General features: G+C 35.9%; 1 protein-coding gene across 7 annotated transcripts in view; it reads left to right on the top strand.

Annotated features, from left to right (window-relative positions):
• The window catches only part of ZCWPW2 (zinc finger CW-type and PWWP domain containing 2), a 133,005-nt gene that overhangs the window by 42,281 nt on the left and 71,694 nt on the right, over window positions 1–19,030 (top strand). For all 7 annotated transcript variants that reach the window (XM_059162419.1, XM_059162423.1, XM_059162417.1 and 4 more), the window contains one exon: window positions 11,069–11,228. In XM_059162419.1, coding sequence (XP_059018402.1) covers window positions 11,069–11,228 — 160 coding nt within the window. The remainder of the gene's footprint in view (window positions 1–11,068; window positions 11,229–19,030) is intronic.

Genomic DNA, 19,030 nt, shown 5'->3' with positions numbered 1-19,030 from the left:
TACAGTGGGCGACAGAGTTTCATCTTTGTGCCATTGAGGGGTCAGTCTGGAGCTGCCATGGGCTTCTGGTTGGGTGGCAACAGCAATCAGACCAGATGTCTGTCCCCAGTCTGCCCCAGGAAGGCTGTAGTTGAACTGATCAACAGGACATTTTCTCTGTGTGGCCAGCTGTAAGTTTTGGCTCCTGGGACTATGGGAGCAATTAGTGTGTGTGGTTATCTTCCCCTCTCCCAAGGAAGAAGTCATTTTGGAGTGGCGCCAGTCCCTGTGGGGGTTGCTTGCAGGTAGAAGCTGCTTTGGAGGACACCCGCTGAGTCTCTTTTATACTTTTATATGAAATGAATTCTGTTCCTTAAGAAGAGGTTTTTTTCAGTCTATTTTCTCTCTGTTCAGATTGGATCATTTCTTGCCTCTTGCATATTCATTCTGCTGTTGTAAATATCCATTGAGCTTCTTGTTTTAGTTCTTGTATTTTCAGGTGTAATATTTCCATTTGGTTCTCTCTATATACCTTCTATTTATTTGTTATATTTTCTTTTCTTTTTTTTTTTTTCATTTTGGATCTTATTTAAATCTTTCTAGCAGGCTGCCCCTACTACTGCACTGGAGAGATATGAGGGAACCTCTTTGTTACTGCCACGTTGGGAGTGGAAATCTAGGTTTTCTAGTCAGCCTCCACTTACTCTCTGGAAAGGGTGGGGTGCCTCATTACTGCCGGGAAGGGATTAGAGTTAAGGCTTCTCACTCACCAACTTTGCTGGGAAAGGTAGGGGAACCTTATTCTCACCTCCACTGATACCCTGGCGGGGAGAACCATGTTAATTCTGAAAGGTGATAAAAATTCCAGCTTCCCAGTAGTCCTCTTCCACCACCATCTGAGTGGGGATTCAGTGGGAGCTTTATTACTGCTCAGTGCGTTGAAGTCCAGGCTCAACACTCGCCCTTTGTTAAGGACGGAGATGGGGATCTGTAGAAATTTCCAGGGTATTTGGCTGGGAAAAGGTAGCTATTGCTTTAAAGTTTTCTGTCTTGCTAGGTTGCCCCTATCCTGGTTTTTTGACTCAAAAGACCAGGCTTCATATGAACTTTTGTTCCTTTGCACCCATTGGTATCTCTGGGTTGCTGACTTCTTTAGCACCCAGTCTAGGATATAGGAGGCAAAATAAACTCAGGGAACTCCCTGCCATGTCACTCTTCAGGTCCTCAGGCCCTTCTCTGTTTATCTTTTCTTCATCCTTTAGAATCTTCTTATGTTTATTTAATATATAATACTTAGGAATTTTTTGTGTACTTAGTGGGAAGAATATAGAGAATTGAGTCTACCTCAACTTGTCCAGAAATGGAATCTGCAGAATAGATTTGCTTTAGTTTTTTTTTTTTGTTTTTTTTTTTTTCTAAATCGTATACCCAGGGCCCTTTATTCTATTATTTCCTCAGAGCATCAAAAATATGAACTTGGTGTCTGAGATTTCCTAGTTTTTTCTTCCCTAATTTTATTTTTAAAATTTTAAAATTAAATTAATTTCATATTTTAACAAAGTTTATTTTCTAGAGCAGTTTTAAGTTTGCAGCAAAACTGAATGGAAAAGTGCAGGGTTTCCACATTCCACCCCTGCCCCATACAAACTCATATACCATCAACATCCCAAATCAGTTTGGCACATTTGTTACAATCTCTGAACCGGCATTTACCCATCATTTTCAACCAAAATCCATAGTGAATCATTGGGATTCACTCTTTGTGCTGTACATTCTATAGGTTTTTGACAAATGTATAATAACATGTATTCACCATTATAATGTCTATCATACAGAATAGTTTCACTGGCCTAAAAATCTCCTCTGCTTCACCTATTCATCACCACCACCCCCTGGCACCTGGGGATTTTTATATGTCTATAGTTTTGCCTTTTCCAGAATGCTGTATTGTAATCACAATATGTAAACTTTTCAGATTGGCTTCTTTCACTTAGTATTTCCTCTGTGTATTTTCATGAACATACATGGTTGTTTTAATTTGCATTTCCCAGATGACATATGATGTGGAACATCTTTTAATATTCTTATTTGCCATATGTCTACTCAGGTCTTTTGCCTATCTTTTAGTTGAGTGGTTCATTTTCTTAGAGAGCTTAAGAGATCTTTGGATATTTTGGATACCGGTCCTTTATCAGATATCTGTGTTGCAAATATTTTCTCCCAGTCTGTGACTTATCTTCTCATTCTCTTACTAGTGTATTTTACACAGCAGACATTCTTAATTTTAATGAAATCCAACTTTTTCTCATGGATGGTGCTTTTGGCATATATCCCCACTTTTATTTGTACCCTCACTTTTCTTTATTCATATTGATCCTTTCTTCTTCAATTTGGTTTATACTCCCAGCAGTTTCTCATCAGTGTAAGCTCTTGTCACTGTAAGTTTTAAGTGTTTGCAGAGTCCAGAGTGCTCCAGTAACTCCAGGTTTTGTTGTGATCCTCCTCACAATTTTGGCTGCTGTGCTCATGTTGACCTGCTGCACTTTTCAATAAGTACTCCTTGTGGTTTTGAGGTTCTTATTTCACAAACCCATCAGACCTCTGGTTGCCTTTTCCCTGCCACCCTGCTTTCCCTCATACAGATGCTAGTGATATGTGGGTCTTAGAACTGTCAGTAGTTTGTACCTGCCTGCTCCAGTTTTGGTAGTTTCTGTGGGTAGTTTATCGTTTACTTTTGTTATAGATGTTGTATGTCAGGTCTTGACTGTGCTGTTATAGTTGTTCTACCTGCACTTACAGGAAAATTTCAGGAGATTCTAAAACCATAACACCATTGTTACTATCTTCCCAGAATCCCTTGCTATTTTGCATTACATTCTCCTACTTAATATTCTCAAAGCTGAGATACTCTGGCTCATATTTTCTCATTTCCATTCACGGTCAGCTGTTCTCCATGAAGAATATAAAATGTTTGCTGTCATAGAGAGACTGTGATGGACTTTCTTTAACATACCACACACACACAGGCACACATACACACACAGACACGCACACCCATACAGACAAGAGACCTTCAAATCAAACCTACATTTGTGTTCTTGTTCTGTCACTTACTATTGTGGGCTGAATTGTGTTCCCCAAAAGTCATACTTCAAAGTTGAAACATCAGAAGTGACTGTATGTGGAATCAGGGCCTTTAAAGAGGTGATTAAGTAAAAATAGGCCGTTAGGGTGGGCCCTACACCAATCTGACTGGCATTCTTATAAGAAGAGAAAATGTGGACCCACAAAGAGGCATCAGGGATGCACATGCACGGAGGAAAAACTATCTGAAGACATAGCAAGAAGGGAGCCAAAGAGAGGCTTCAAGGGAAACCATCCCTGCTGACCTATTGATCTTAGACTCAAAGCCTCCAAAACTATAAGAAAATAAATTTCTGTTGTTTTAGCCACTCACTCTGTGGTATTTTTCTGTGGCAGCCTTAGCGAACTAACACATTTAATACCTTTGCAAATGTGGAAGTCTCTCTGAGATATATACCTTTTGCTACTGAGGACTTTTCTAGAGATTAGCTGTGAAATGTTATAAGTATATATGTATTATTTATTTAAATATTAAAAATATTTTCTTTTGTAAAATAATTAGGATGGGCACAAAGAGAAACTAGATAGCTATGTAAAAACAAATATCTTAAAAGACATGAATATGAATGCTTATCTTATGAGTTTACTTATGAAGGTGTTTGTAGTCCCATATCATTTTTCAGGTCCAAAATTAATATTTTTGAAAGCAAAGAGTTTGTATTTTCTATTAGAAATTCTGAAGGTTCAATAACTAATTCAAGAAATGTATTTGTTTCTTGTCACTATATCTGAAATATTATGTTAGAAATCTGATTAGGAATTTCTTTTGCAGTTTTGTGCTTGTAACTGAGGATTAGGACTTGAAATACAAATGAAACGTGTTTTACTCCAGGCCTTAAATTATCTCGAATCTATGATTAGAACCATCAAAATACCTGCAAAATGCAGCTGTATCTACTTCTTTCTATTTGGAAAGAATAGAATGGATTTGGCTAAGTAGTAATATGTATTCTTCTTTATGAACTAAGTATAGTTGAGCACAGGCTTAAAATATAGCCTTAAAATATTAAAAAATCTAGTTATATTTCTTATTCAGTGCTACAGATACATAGAAAGCTGATAGCAGGATAAATTGCAATAGCAGAATATAAAACTAGAATTAACCCACTAAACATAGTCAAACATCAGCGCTTAATTAAGCAATATTAAAGATGTTGAAATTTCAAGTGGAAAGACCAGCTAGCTGGCTGTAGAGACACTTAGCTGGTAGCATTATCTGGGTCAGTTCTCATTAGCCCATGGCCTTACACCCAACTTTGAAGGCTCAGAAACAATCTTAACAACATCCCAGAGTTACTCTTTCCCAGAACAGTTGACCTTCTCTAACAAAACTTTAAAAAGGCAAAGAGAGACTGATACAGAATCTAGAAATGCATATTTAATCTTTATATAATAAAAATAAAGAATTGTCAAGAAAAAGCACTTTGTCTCTGGGCAAGATCCGTGGAAAATCAAATTACAACAGTTACATTTACCTCCACATTGTGAGATAACACACACTTACATACTTAAAAAGGACATATGCAGCCTCTTGTCTTTGGATTATGCTATGTCTGTTGTGCTGGTGGTGGGGATACCTGTATGTACTAGGAGGAGAAAAACTATCCTCAAAATATTAAGCAGACTTCATTTAAAAAAAAATAATCAGATATAATTGTATTCAGCTGGAAAGAGCGTAGAAGTTAAAAGTAAAAAATAATGGTGCATAACTCCCCTAGTAGGGACAGACACATTGTCAAGTAGAAAATAGGCTTCTATTGAAAGTACCTACCTTGGGCATATTTACAGATTTCACAAAGCTTTTTGGTAAATATGAAAGTTAATTTATAGAAAATATATTTGCATTCTAATGTACTATAGTACAAACAATTTAGTGGTAAGATATGCCTTTAAATTAACAAGCCAATGCAGCAATACATTTTAGATATAGTATTGAAATTTATAAATTGAGATTTCTGTAGATCCTTTCAGTCTTATAAAATATTATTTGACTACTTCTTATTTGCATTCTTTTGTCTAAGGATTAATATACTTATAATGTGGGGAGAGGATGGGGAATTTGCTCTTCCTATCATCCCCCTATACTTAGGTACAGCTGAGAGATTTTGTGGCAAATACAGCATTCGGTTATTGATGATTCCAACTCATCCATTTTGTTTCCCACAGATTAAGAGTGAGGTCCAGGGGGCTCCTGGGTGGCTCAGTTGTTAAGCATCTGCCTTCAGCTCATCATGATCCCAGGGCCCTGGATCAAACCCTGCATCAGGCTCGCTGCTCAGCAGGAAGCCTGCTTCTCCCTCTCCTACTCCCTCTATTTGCCTTCCTTCTCTTGCTGTGTCTCTCTCTCTCAAATAAATAAAATCTTTAAAAAAAACACACACACAAACGAGTGAGACCCAAACTATCTCTCCTTTTAAACATCCGAACCAGAGTTTGAAAATAAGTCACGTATTTCTCATTGAGTATAAAAACATGGCAACTGAAATCATGCTTACGCGTCAGCTTCTGCTGAGGGCAATAGCTATCTTATAAAGATCATTTCCACTGGATGAGAAATGTGTATGACACCAGTTTCTTTATGATGTATTTGCACTCCTCTCGAAGCTACATGTTGTGCCCAAATTTTCCTTTTCTTCCAAGTGGATTCCAACACTTGATATCTATTTGTCCGTGTTGTATATGTACATTTTACCTCCCACCACCACAGGTTCTAAAATCAATCACACAACTTTCCTTGTAATTCAAATACCTTCCCATTGGGTTGCCTACTCTTACTCTCCCTCTCCGTCTTTAAGCCCACAAGAGAACACTTCAGAGTTTCTCATCAATATTAACATGAAAAATCAGGAAGTAGAATTACACAATGCACTATCATCATTGACAGTTTTGGAACTCAGAATTCAGAATGAAAGCAAAAAATGGACATCAGCTTTCTTCAGTCACGCTGAGTCAGAGAAAATGATGGATAAAGTATGTGGAGAGAAGTATCATGTTTTCTGCATCTGTTGCCTCTCAGCTTCTCCTGCAGTTTGGTACATTCTGTTTTAGCTGAAACAGACTAGGAGTCAGAAAATTCCTTTACACTGCCGGAAGAAATACTAATGTGCCCCAATTATAAGGACATTTGACAACACTTTTCATAATTCATCTGTAAATCAGCATGCAATATTTTGTCTAATATGACATGTTTTAAATAATGAACAGAAGCTTTTTTCTTTTATTGGCATGTAATTGTTTTTAGGAGTCATTTCTAGTTTTAATTTTGTTTTTTTTAATTTTTATTTTATTTTATAGAGTAACAATATAAATGGAATACTCTAGGGGCCAGTAGTCTTTATTTAAAAGAAGTTTTCTCAAAATCTGTGTCAGAAAAACTCAAACATAATAATGGCAAAATATTTTTCTTTCCCTTCTCAAGTGTTATAAATCCCGTGATTGTTTTACACTGAATGAAATTGGTGCTACTTATAATTTTATACTAAAATGTTGGTGAGATGCAAATCACCTACTGTTAAACATGAGCCCCTTGCATTTTAAGAAGAGTAGTCAACAAATATAACAATCACAGTTTGGTTTCTTTTCAAAGAGTTACTAATCCATTGGAGGACCCACTATTTCTTTTTTTGTTTGTTTTGGGGGTTTTTGTGTGTTTTTGGACCCACTGTTTCTTGATTTCTAATAAATTAGGAGTCTCCAATACAGCTATCATTCATTTTTAGTCATTTGTTTGCTTATTGAAATCTTCTTTTGAGCGAGTTCCTTCAGAAATGTAGATTTCCAATGTAGGTTTAAAAGATAAACTCTAATTCAAGCTTCTCTTAAGCACTTTTAAGCCCAATAAGGGTTGCCAAATAGCAATGATACTGTGATGTGAATCTGATTACTAGATCTAGATAGCGGTCTTCATTTAGGTCCTGAACCTCTACTTGACTTTCCATTATCAATTTTCCAAAGTATTAGGCGGCTTTGGGTTCCACATAGTCTGACTCAATTTGTAATCTTCTAGCCTTTCCTCTTCCATGATCTAGGGATGCCAGGCAGACCTTCTACCTTCCCTTTCCCTATCTCAGAGAGGTCCAAGAGCCAAAGAACTCTGCTCAGCATCCAGGGAACAGCTAGACATCTGCTCCATTCTCACATTCCACCTTCCCTGGTGACTGGTGCACCCAACTCACTACCTCCTGGCAACTATAGTTGGGATTTGTTAATTTCCTGGAATCAAACTTTTTTCATTAATAATACTAAGCATGAAATATTTTTGTTAGTTTAGATTGTGTTATTTATGATCTATAAAAACTTTTTTACAATGGTATGGTAGATAAATTTCTATATTTATAACTATGTAACTTTCATATCAATTGATAATTTATTAGATCAACCATCTATAGTCCTCAAACCCAAGTAATTTATGGATCTTCCATTTTTGTGATTTCATATTCCTTATAGCATGATCTGTATGCTTCCTTTAGGTTTTAAAATTATCTAAATATCTAATTTTATCTAGTTTCTAAATAATTAAATGAGGCAAAAAATGTTTTTGTGTCATTCTTCTTACCTCTCAATTATACCAATTATCTTACCTATATATAATTGCATACCTGCATAGGATTAGTTTGCTAGGGCTGCCAAAACAAAGTATCACAGACTGAGTAGCTTAAAAATAACAGAAATTTAATCTCTTGCAATCCTGAGGCTAGAAATCTCAGGTTAAATTGTCAGCAGGGTTGATTTCTTCTTGGGCTTTCTCCTTGGCTTGTAGATGCATCTCTCTCCTTGTGTCTTCACATGGTCTTCTCCCTATGCATGTCTGTGTCCTAATCTCTTTTTATTGAGTTTTTATTTTTTTAACAAATTCAATTGATTAACATATAACGTATTATTGGTTTCAGAGGTAGAGGCCAGTGATTCATCAGTATTATATAATACCCAGTGTTTACTACATCACATGCCTTCCTTAATGTCCATCACCCAGTTACCCCATTCTCCACCCACCTCTCCTCCAGCAACCCTCAGTTTGTTTCCTAAAGAGTCTTTTATGGTTTGTCTCTCTCTCTGATTTCATCTTGTTTTATTTTTGCCTCTCTTTCCCTATGCTCCTCTGTTTTATTTCTTATATTCCACATTATGAGTGAGATCATATAATAACTGTCTGATTATTTCAGTTAGCATAATACCTTCTAGTTTCATCCACATCCTTGCAAATGGCAAGATTTCATTTTTTTAAAGATTTTATTTATTTATTTGACATATAGAGATCACAAGTTGGCAGAGAGGCAGGCAGAGATAGAGAGAGGAGGAAGCAGGCTCCCTGCTGAGCAGAGAAGCTTGATGCAGGGCTCGATCATTCCAAGACCCTAGTATCATGACCCGAACCAAAGGCAGAGGCTTTAACCCACTGAGCCACCCAGGCGCCCCTTTTTTGTTTTGTTTTGTTTTGTTTTGTTTGATGGCTGAGTAGCATTCCATTGTATATACATACTGCTTTTTTTTTTTATCGATATCTGGGCTCTTTCCATGGTTTGGTTATTGTGGACATTACCACTGTAAACATTGTGGTGCAGGTGCCCCTTTGGATCACTACATTTGTATCTTTAGGGCAAATACCCAGTAGTGCAATTGCTGGATCATAGGGTAGCTCTACTTTTCAACTTTTTGAGGAACCTCCATACTGTTTTCCAGAGTGGCTACACTAGCTTTCATTCCCACCAACAATATAGGAGGGTTCCCCTTTCTCTGCATCTTTGCCAACATCTTTGGTTTCCTGAGTTGTTAATTTTAGCCATTCTTACTGGTAGGAGGTGGTTTCTCATTGTGGTTTTGATTTGTATTTCCCTGATGCTGAATGATGTTGAGCACTTTTTCATGTTTCTGTTGGCCATCCGGATGTCTTCTTCGCAGAAATGTCTGTTCATGTCTTCTGCCCATTTCTTGACTGGATGATTTGTTCTTTGGATGTTGAGTTTGATAAGTTCTTTGTAGATTTTAGACACAAGCCTTTTCTCTGATAAGACATTTGCAAATACCTTCTCCCATTCTTTTGGTTGTCTTGCTTTTGTCGACCGTTTCCTTTGCTGTGCAAAAGCTTTTGATCTTGATGAAGTCTCAATAGTTCATTTTTGCCTTTGTTTCCCTTGCCTTTGGAGATGTGTCTAGCAAGAAGTTGCTATGACCAAAGTCACAGAGGTTGCTGCCTGTGTTCTCCTCTAGGATTTTGATGAATTTTTCTGCATGTGGCTGTCCAGTTTTCCCAACACCATTTGTTGAGGAGACTGTCTTTTTTTCCACTGGATATTCTTTCCTGCTTTGTTGAAGATTAGGTGACTTTAGAGTTGAGGGTCCATTTCTGAGTTCTCTATTCTGTTCCATTGATCTGTGTGTCTGTTTTTGTACCAGTGCCATGCTGTGTTGATGATTACAGCTTTGTAATAGAGCTTGAAGTCTGGAATTGTCATGCCTCCAGCTTTGGCTTTCTTTTCACCATTCCTTTGGCTATTCAGGGTCTTTTCTTGGTTTTGTACAAATTTTAGGATTATTTGTTCTAGCTCCATGAAAAAAAGTTGGTGATATTTTGGTAGGGTGCTCAGAAAACTATAGAACACTCATGAAAGAAATTGAGGAAGATACAAAGAAAAGGAAAAGCATTCCATGCTCATGGATTGGAAAAACAAATATTGTTAAAATGTCTATCTAGAACAATCTATACATTCAGTGCAATCCCTAATCTTCTCTTTTTAAAAGGAAACCAGTCATGTTAGATTCGGGCCCATTTTTTAACTCAGTTGGACATTTCAAAAGACACTATCTCCAAATACAGTCACACTCTGAGGTACTGGAGTTAAAAGGACTTTAACATATGAACTTGATGAGGGGGGACACAGTTTGGTTCATAACAATGGCACTTTATAATATTTTAATTTGTCAAAGCCAGAAATGTATAAAGCATATATTTGTGTGAACTTTGTAATAGCACATTGAGGAACCAGTATCACAGCAAGGCCTCATTACCTGCTTGAGGCCTCTTGCCTCTTAGAAGGCAGAGCCAGAGCCTGGATCTCCTGATTTGATCCTCACTCTCTCTTTTTCACAGGGGGGCTGCAAACTGAGGTAGAACTTGGCATCACTTAGTTACTGCTTCCTGACTTTATTTATTGTCTTCCTTTCCTACTTTAGACTCCAAACAGTAGGTCTAGGCCAGAAAGATTGGTAAAATAGTTAAAACTTAGTTAATGTGTATGTATTTTATTTTTCTCAAAGAAAAAGATGAAATGTATTTCTAGTAGAATTTCTAGAGGTTTATGGCACAAAAAGATATACCCCTTAAGGTTTATTTTTAGTAAAGGATAAATTTTACTTCTAGTACTAAAAATTTTTATAAATTTGGTCTCCTTCCAATGGAGCAGAGGGGCAGGGGGCAAAATAAAACCGCTAGGCTCTATTTCTGCTTGTCCCACAGTAGTTAGAATCTCCAATGTTATCACAGCCTGTGCTATCAGTACCCTTTGGGCAGCCCTGGCTCAGGAAATGAGAGCTCTCTCCTGCCCCATCAGAAGCTCTGCCAGTGGGTTAACATTTTAGTAATTATGCATTCTTATTGCTTAGAGTTGATTCAAACTTGCCATGAATCTTAACCTTTCCTGTTAGCAGTGTCTAAATGTCTCTTCCAGATCCTAGAAATCATTCTTTTGCCTTATAATTCTTTATCCTTGTATTTTATGTTTATCTTAAATATGTGACTTTACCAAAGCTTTCTATATATCTACAAAGGCACAACTGATGACTTATCAAATGAGTATCCTACTTTTAAAGGATACAAGGCAATATGTTTAAGTTTTGTGAGTTATTAAACTCAAAGGAGAAAGTTTGGTATATGATTATAACAGATGCACTGATTTCTGCCTTTCTTAATGCATAATAATTAAATAATTAAAAATACTTTCTTTTGAAGCTGGCCAGGGATACTTTGCCCAGATTCTTTTAAAGGGAAATACGTGATCTATGACCTGGATGGAAATGTTGAACAATATCATGTAGAATTCCTGGGAGATCCCCATTCAAGATCATGGATAAATGCAACATTTGTTGGATATTATAGTATCACATTAAAGGTAGGTACAGTAACATCAAAGCTTTTTTCTTTTGCACTTGTTTTTAGTTATGGCCATTTTTAGTGCTCTTAGAGCCTCAAAGATACCTAATTATTTATTTTTATATTTATATAAATGAAATAGTGTGTACTATTTGTTTAAAATTGAATATTTATATTTTTAAACAAGTTTTTTCAAAGAAAATGTGGGAAGTAGGGTAGTTTTAAATTTTCTTTTCTGAATGGCAATGCAGTATAAATCAACTGAGGACTTTACATAATTGCCTTTTGAAACAATTTTAATATTATCATTTGGTAGTTTTTAAAAATCCCCTTGAGAAGACTTTAAGTTGGAGGCCTAGCTCACAGGGAAAATTAATTATGGAATGCAACTAGATTTTCAAATTTCAAAGAGAATATTTCATTATACTAACTCCTTCAGTATCTTTTTTACTTTTTCAACTTTAAATCACACACTACAACTAATGAATAGACTGGACTCTCAGGTTAATGAGAATAGGCGAACTGGGCTTATTTCCATGGTTTAGTTTAGTCATTATAAATCAATTCAATTATCTGTGTCTGTATTCTAATATTGAAACTTTTCATCTGCAAACCATACTTTCATTAGAAGTCTGATTTAAAAATAGATGTCAAATGTGGGTTCCTTCGGCTGTTTGGATGATTTCTATTTTATAGTGGAAATATCTATGTTCAAATACACATGTAAGTGTATGTACATTTAAGGCACATCCTTTAGTCCACAGTATACGTAAATCTGTGTGAATTTGAGGTCCTTCAAAATGGGCTTTTGCTATATCTTTGGCATAAGCAGTATCTTTTTCCATCCAACTTGAAAGCAACTGAAAGGGAAGGCCATTCTAATGAAAATATTTAAGTACAGAATAAAATACATACATTCATTTCATGGTAGTTGTGAGCCAATCATCTTAATGTGAGGCGCCTTCTCTGCTCTGACATTTTGGATGTGCTCCTAGGCGCTTCTGCTGGCAACCACAGAATACAAGAATTGTTCTCCTTTCTGTGCCCTTTCCCCTTTCCTAAAGAACAGGGAAAACTGCTAGCTTCTCATGAAACAGACCTTAGAATCTTAGAGATCTGACAATATGATGAAGAGCAAGACATTCTTAAGAAATTATATTTAAATATAAGTAAAAACCAGAAGTGAATTTTTAAATTGTCTCAATTGATATCTCTCTTGGGATTTGAATTGTGTCAGGACAAAGGCAAAATCTGATGCAAAACAAAGCCAAACTCAAGCATCTGAAGCCATAAGTTTTTAACCTTCTGAAAACATTAAAGTAAACTTAGAAATTCTTACAAAGACCATCAATTCAAGGCTGCTTAAATTAAGCAGCCCCCTAACGCAAGGATGAGGACAGAAAAAAATAAAGTATTTGTTTCCCCTCTTCCTCCCCTTACTCCTCCAGCTAACCAAGTGCTCTTAGGTGAATAACCCACTGGGTGCTTACAAGCTTTGGGGCAGGCTCTCTCCTCTACAGTCATTCAGGGTACCTTTCCTAGGCTCTTTCTTTGTCCCTTACTCTTTTTATCTGTGTCTTCTTTTCTTTACTTGCTCCCTTGGAGCTGGTATAATTTAGGTGCCTTTATCTGTGGGTCTCTTCATTCAAGGCTTCATTCATTCAAGAATTCCCTTCTACCACAAATTCATCAAGCACATGCCAGATTGTCCCTCTGTGTTCTGATTCCCCACTTCTGCCAATCTAAGGATCTGCTTACCCAGAAGGGAAGACTCACACTGACACCTCATTGACACCAGTCTAGTCAAGAAATAGAAAGGAAGAAAGTTGACTCAGAAATACTGCTAGCCAAGGTTGAAAAATGGTCAAAAATTTTGCATATGAGAAATTGATTGAAAAAGAGTAATTTCAAAATACGTATTGTCCAGGGACAGCTGAGATTTCACTGGACCTGAGAGATGGAAATAGTAGTAACCCCAGCCTACCATTTTCTTGCTTAGACTTCTCCAAAATTTAATCTTTTAGTGGTCCTCTCTGCACCAGGGCTCTCATATCTTCAAATGCTTTCTCTACACTGTAGTACATTGATCTGGATATTAAGTTCACATCCCTTTCCCCCATGAAAAAAGATCACTCACACAAAAATTAATGCGTAGTAGGCAATGTGGACTTTCTTAAAGATTCCTCTAGAAGTGGAGGTGGGATGCATATTGCACAGGTTGTCCGATCTCTTTTTCTAAAACCAGCAAAGAATGATAGGCATTTATAACTTTCACTGCTTTAATCAACTAAATCTTACTTCATACCTTATTTCAATATCATTTTATCCTAATCTGTGTAAGTTTAGTTTACCAGATGATTAAATATTTTAGCGTTTTCACTGCATATGGACTATGAATATTTTACAGTATATATGTTAAGGTGGGAGAGAAATATGTTATCCTAGAAAGACATATGCATTTATAAGAAAATGAAATATCTTTTTAGTGTTAGATTATGAAAATTTTAACTTCTAATTTGTGTTTGCCAAGCTTTTTTTTTTTTTTTTTGAATAGTCACTTTCCCCTTGTTGATATATTTATGGGACCCACCGACTTACTAATTTCATTGTTGAAGGCACAACAGAGCTGTCACTGTCTATTGATTGGTACAGATGATAAGGTTTTACATAATAAATAAAATTTCTCATAGATACACTGGGATATACTTTAGAAAAAAGTTGAACGTGGTATTTAGTTGTGTACTTGTGATTTATATTAGTTTATGGATACATTTTATTTTTTCATTTACTATAAAATCAGTAGCTATAAAGACAGGTGAAATCTCCCTTTAAAGAAAATAGATGTGAACATGTGCTGAATGGCTATTTTTTTAGGTGTTAATGCATGGAAAATAATTTTTCCCCACTAGCACAAATGCTGTTCTTTTATATTTAGCAGATACCTGTCTGAGGAACCCATTACTTGCAAGTTTATTTTTTAGTTTGATAGATTACATGACTTAGTTTAGCATTTCTTGAGCCTGGCTATACATTAGAAAGCTTTACAAAATAACAACAAAATAACAACACCAACAAGAACATGGTAATGCCTGGGCTCCAGGCTAGTAGATCAGTTAAATCAGAATCTCTTGGAGTAGGGCTAGGCCTCAGTAATTTTAAGTCTGTCAAATGAATATAATGTGCAGTCCAGAGAGTAAGAACCACTGCCTAAATTTTCCCAACTTGAGGCATCAGAGTTTTGTCAGTTTTATCTCTACTAGTGTAGTAATATAACTGTGCTTATGGCTTGTTGTTTCCTGTTGCCTTCTACTTCTTTGATTAGTCTTTCACTTAGGTTTGCCTGGAGATTGTGCTTACTGCCATACGTTCACATGTCAAACCCAATAATGATCTGTTTCACTGAACACAGCTTTAAGGTCACTCCTGTCATTCAGCATTATGCATAATCTATAGATATTGCTGGTAAAGCTGCTATATAATTTGATCTTAGTATTTTTAGTATGTTGAAGTTGATCATCTATCTTATTGGTTATATAGAGTCATTATAATTTTTCTTGGACATAAAAAATGTACTCCAACCAATAATTGCTTGGCCTACACTTTTCTAGTTTTTCATGTTGCCAAGAAAAGTAGGTAGGTAGTTCACCTCTGATGCTGTGATGCTCTTGTGGTAAAATGTAGGGGGTTATTTTGTTCGTGATGTGAACTGATTTTTTGGCCTATATATTTTAGTAGTCTGCTTACTACTGTATGTAGGATGTACCTATAGGTATGCAGCCATCTGTTTGGGTTCCAGATATCATTTGAGAATTTACCCATTGTATTGTGGAATTGCCTGTATTTTCCAGGAAGCAGTGCCATATTGCTAACTTGGGCTCCGCAGCTCTTACAGTTCTGCTTCCTAATTGGAGGAGTTATTGATAGTGTTCACCAGAACTTTCCAAGTCTCTTCCTTCCTGTTGCAAAGTAGAATTGCACATTTGATAATTGGGGTGGGATGGGGCGAGTGAGTTGTATGAAATTTATGAATATTACCTCTTTGTACGTGCAAATGTGTGCAGTGCAATATCCTCCAGACTTTGGTCTTTCCCTGTGGCCCTGGGACTGATAATGTTTGAAGTGTTGATTTGCTGCTCTCTCATACTGGATCCCTGAATTGACCACTCTTAGCAAACTACCTCCCTCTCCCCACCAGGTAATAAGTAAACAATGTGAAAAAGATATAGACCTTGTGTTAAGCACCTGGGATTATTCCAAAAGATACACTAATGATGAAATGGAGGATGTCACAGTTCTTTGTAACTTATATCTTTAGAAGAACCGTTCTGAAATTTTAGTACCCTTGAGAATTTGGCCAAATGACTGAAATCACATTACTCTTAACTCTTCCAAATCTGTAAATAGATGTGATAATACAACTTGCTATCCTACAGTAATGTATTAAATAAGTTTGTTTCTTTGCTGTATAGTGATAAACATATGAGTAGAAATTACCAACTGATGATCAATGTAATGAGTATAAATTTGGTTTAGTAAATACCCTGCAACAAAGGACTCTCACATCAGCATGCAGTATGATGACTCCAACAGCTAGAAGAGCCTACAAACAGCAATGATATAGTATAGTGAGTCTCTCCCCTAGGCCATGAATTGGGTAGATCCTTTTCATATAATTTTCAAAGTCTTAGAGCAACCCCATGAAGATAGGCATTGTCACTATTTGACATATAGAAGAAACTGAGATTCAGGCCACTTGTCTAGCCCAAGGTCAGTCAGCTAGCAGGTGATACAATAATTATTAGAGTTACAATATCTGACTCCAAAGTCCAAATTATTTCTCTTTCTATACCATGCTAGTGTATTTATTCATATGCAGTCATCTAATTTATTGTTGAATGTTTTCCCAGATTTGTACCTACAAAATGAGGAAAATTTTCACCTTATAATTCTAATATACATGTTGAATCATGGCAGTCTCTGGTAGATATTCTCTTTATTTGTCCCTTGAGGTTCCCCTTTGGAGGACTAGTGTGAAGCAGAACTCTAGATATTTTCAAATTACATTTGCAATAGTCATAACAAATGCATCTGAATTAAGATCTATTTGAGCAAGTGTTCTGCTCTTTAGGATCCAAATTCTAAGAATGTAATGTGTAATAAGGATTAGCAAATTAGTTTATAACTAGATCATCAGGCAGTGTTTTGTTCTTAGAGTAATGGAGTGAAAGTGAATATAAATCTGTTTAGCCAATTCAGTGGAAAACTACATTTGCTATATATATCTTCCTCATCTTACAATGTGGTTACGTTCAGATAAACTCATTGTAAGTTGAACACATCATGAGTCAAAAATGCATTTAATACACATAATCTACTCAACCTCATAGTTAAGTGTAGCCTACCTTAAATGTTCTCAGAGCACCTACATTAGCCTAAAATAGAGCTAAATCATCTAATACAAAGTCTAATTGATAATAAAGCATTGAATATTGCATGTAATCAAATACTGTACCAAAAGTGAAAAAAGCATAATTGTATGGCTACAAAAGGTTGTCAGTGTATGGGTTATTTACCCTCATGATTGTGTGCTGACCAGGAGCTATGGCTTACTACCACTGTCTGAGAGAGTATCGACCACATATTGCTAGCGCAGAAAGAGATTCCAATTCAAAATCTGAAGTATGGTTTCTACTGAATGTATATCACTTTTGCACCATTGTAAAGTCAAAAAATTGTAAGTCGGACCATCATAAGTTGGGGACCATATATGCTATTTCCTACTGGCAAATAATTGTATAGCTATCAAACTCTCAGTAAGTTTTTATTATGCAAGTGCCATATTTGATATAAAATTTGCTGTAAATTTGGTACTATTGGATTAAGATTTTTTGTTTGTGTGCTTGTTTTCTAAGCATTCTTTAGTTTGGGGCCTGGAGAAAAGTTAAAGTAATTAGAACATATTTATGCAACTGTGACCTTAACTTGTGATAAATAAACCAAGAAAAGTTCCATAGCAGTGGATATTAGGGGGAAAAAATTAAGTTGTCATACCAGTTAATAAGGCAGGCGCTAGAGCCATGCTCTTTTGGTTTTGAACATTGGCTGTGCTGCTTACCAGATAATTAACCTCAGGCAAGTCACTTAGTCTTCATGAATCCCACATGCCTCACTTTAAAAAGGAGGTTGAAATAGCATCTGCCTCATAAAGATGTTGTAAGGGTTAACTGAGATACTACATGCAAAGCATTTGGTATACTGCTTTGTCATATAATAAGCTCTTTTTAAATTATTATTTTTGAAGTATAGCTGACATACAATGTTTTATTAGTTTCAGATGGGCAGCATAGTGATTTGACAATTTTATACATTACTTAATGCTCACCACAATAAGTATAGTCACTATAGTAGGCTCTTAATAGACATTAGGTGATGTTATTCATTGGAAGTACAGGTGAAGTATACTTTTAAAATTACTTATTTCCTTTCCTTAGAAACCCACATCTACAAAAAGATACCAAGAACAATAAGATGAATAATATCTTTTCTCTTAAGATCGTATGTGAAAAATGATATAAATTCAGTGTTTTCTATCAACCAACATGATAGTCCCAGCAATGGGAGGAAATAAAGCTAATGGATCATCTTATGTTTTGATTCTTTAGTACATGACTGAAGAGGCCATTGCTGCAGTGCTTTTCTAGGTTAATGTAAACAGAAGTGCTCTGAACTATTCAAAGGAGGAGATAAGTTAGAGCCTTCTTAATCTGACTCCTTGGTGAGTGAATAGTCCCCAAGTACTTTGGATTTGTTTGATGGAATTTGGAAGGAGAATAGGAAATACTATCTTTCATGTTCTTTGCAACTGAATGAAACCAGTTTCTTTCCCTATCTCTGTTCTGCTTTTTGATTCACTCACATTTATGTATGCTGACTTGGCTGCTCCAAATAAATTCTTGAATTCACCTCTGTCATCTCCCAACTTCATCTCTTATGAATTTAGATAGCTGTGAACTTCTACTGAAGTTAAAAAGTCCAAATCCAAATAATATGGCCAACTTTATACTCAGCTTATAAAGGATAGAACAGGTGGCTACCTTTCCCATCATCAAATGCATGAAAAATGTATTAAGTATCACCTAGGTTTTTCATGTTGACTCTTCACTGGAACAGCAGTAATCTTTTCTAAGAAATTCCAACATATAGCTTCCTCAATTTTCTAGAAGTGTTTAGTTTCTCTTAAAGGAACCAGAGTCAGAACATTGTTTTTAAGCCAAAATACAAGGCTCACTAAATTGCCTTCAGAATCATCCCTCTATGAGTAAGTCTGCCTTAAGATGAGTCTTTTATGTTAGGGTTCTTAAATTAGTAAATAATGTAGTAACTTTTTGGTACATTCTTCCATTAGTGAAGAGTGAAACCCAAAACTCATAATCATATAGCTGAAAGTCTACAATTGATCTACTATCTTTCCTTTTTCATTTCTTTCTAATTCCCTCACATATTAATTGATTATATCATATCTTATAGCCTAAGGCCAGGACTAGTCCATGACTCAGTCAAAACCCATTCTCCCTAAACCCTAAACAATACTTACTAAACTAACTTTGGAAATAAATTTCAGAATTAACACTTGCTCACCATTTTGTTTAGTTCCCAGAATGTGTACTGATTCTGTATCACATATTTAACCATCCTCTTCTAGAATTCCCACCTTCTCTCACAATTCTTTTGTGAAACAGAATCTGAGCAATTGTCTGTAATAAATACAGCAATTGTTTTCCCATAAACACATATTCCATGAAAAAAAAAAAAAAAAACAAG

Source organism: Mustela lutreola, chromosome 2 (genome assembly GCF_030435805.1).
Source record: "Mustela lutreola isolate mMusLut2 chromosome 2, mMusLut2.pri, whole genome shotgun sequence".
In the NCBI taxonomy this organism is placed as follows: domain Eukaryota; kingdom Metazoa; phylum Chordata; class Mammalia; order Carnivora; family Mustelidae; genus Mustela; species Mustela lutreola.
Note: the sequence above shows the minus strand (reverse complement) of the source record. Positions and strands in the feature narration are given on the sequence as shown.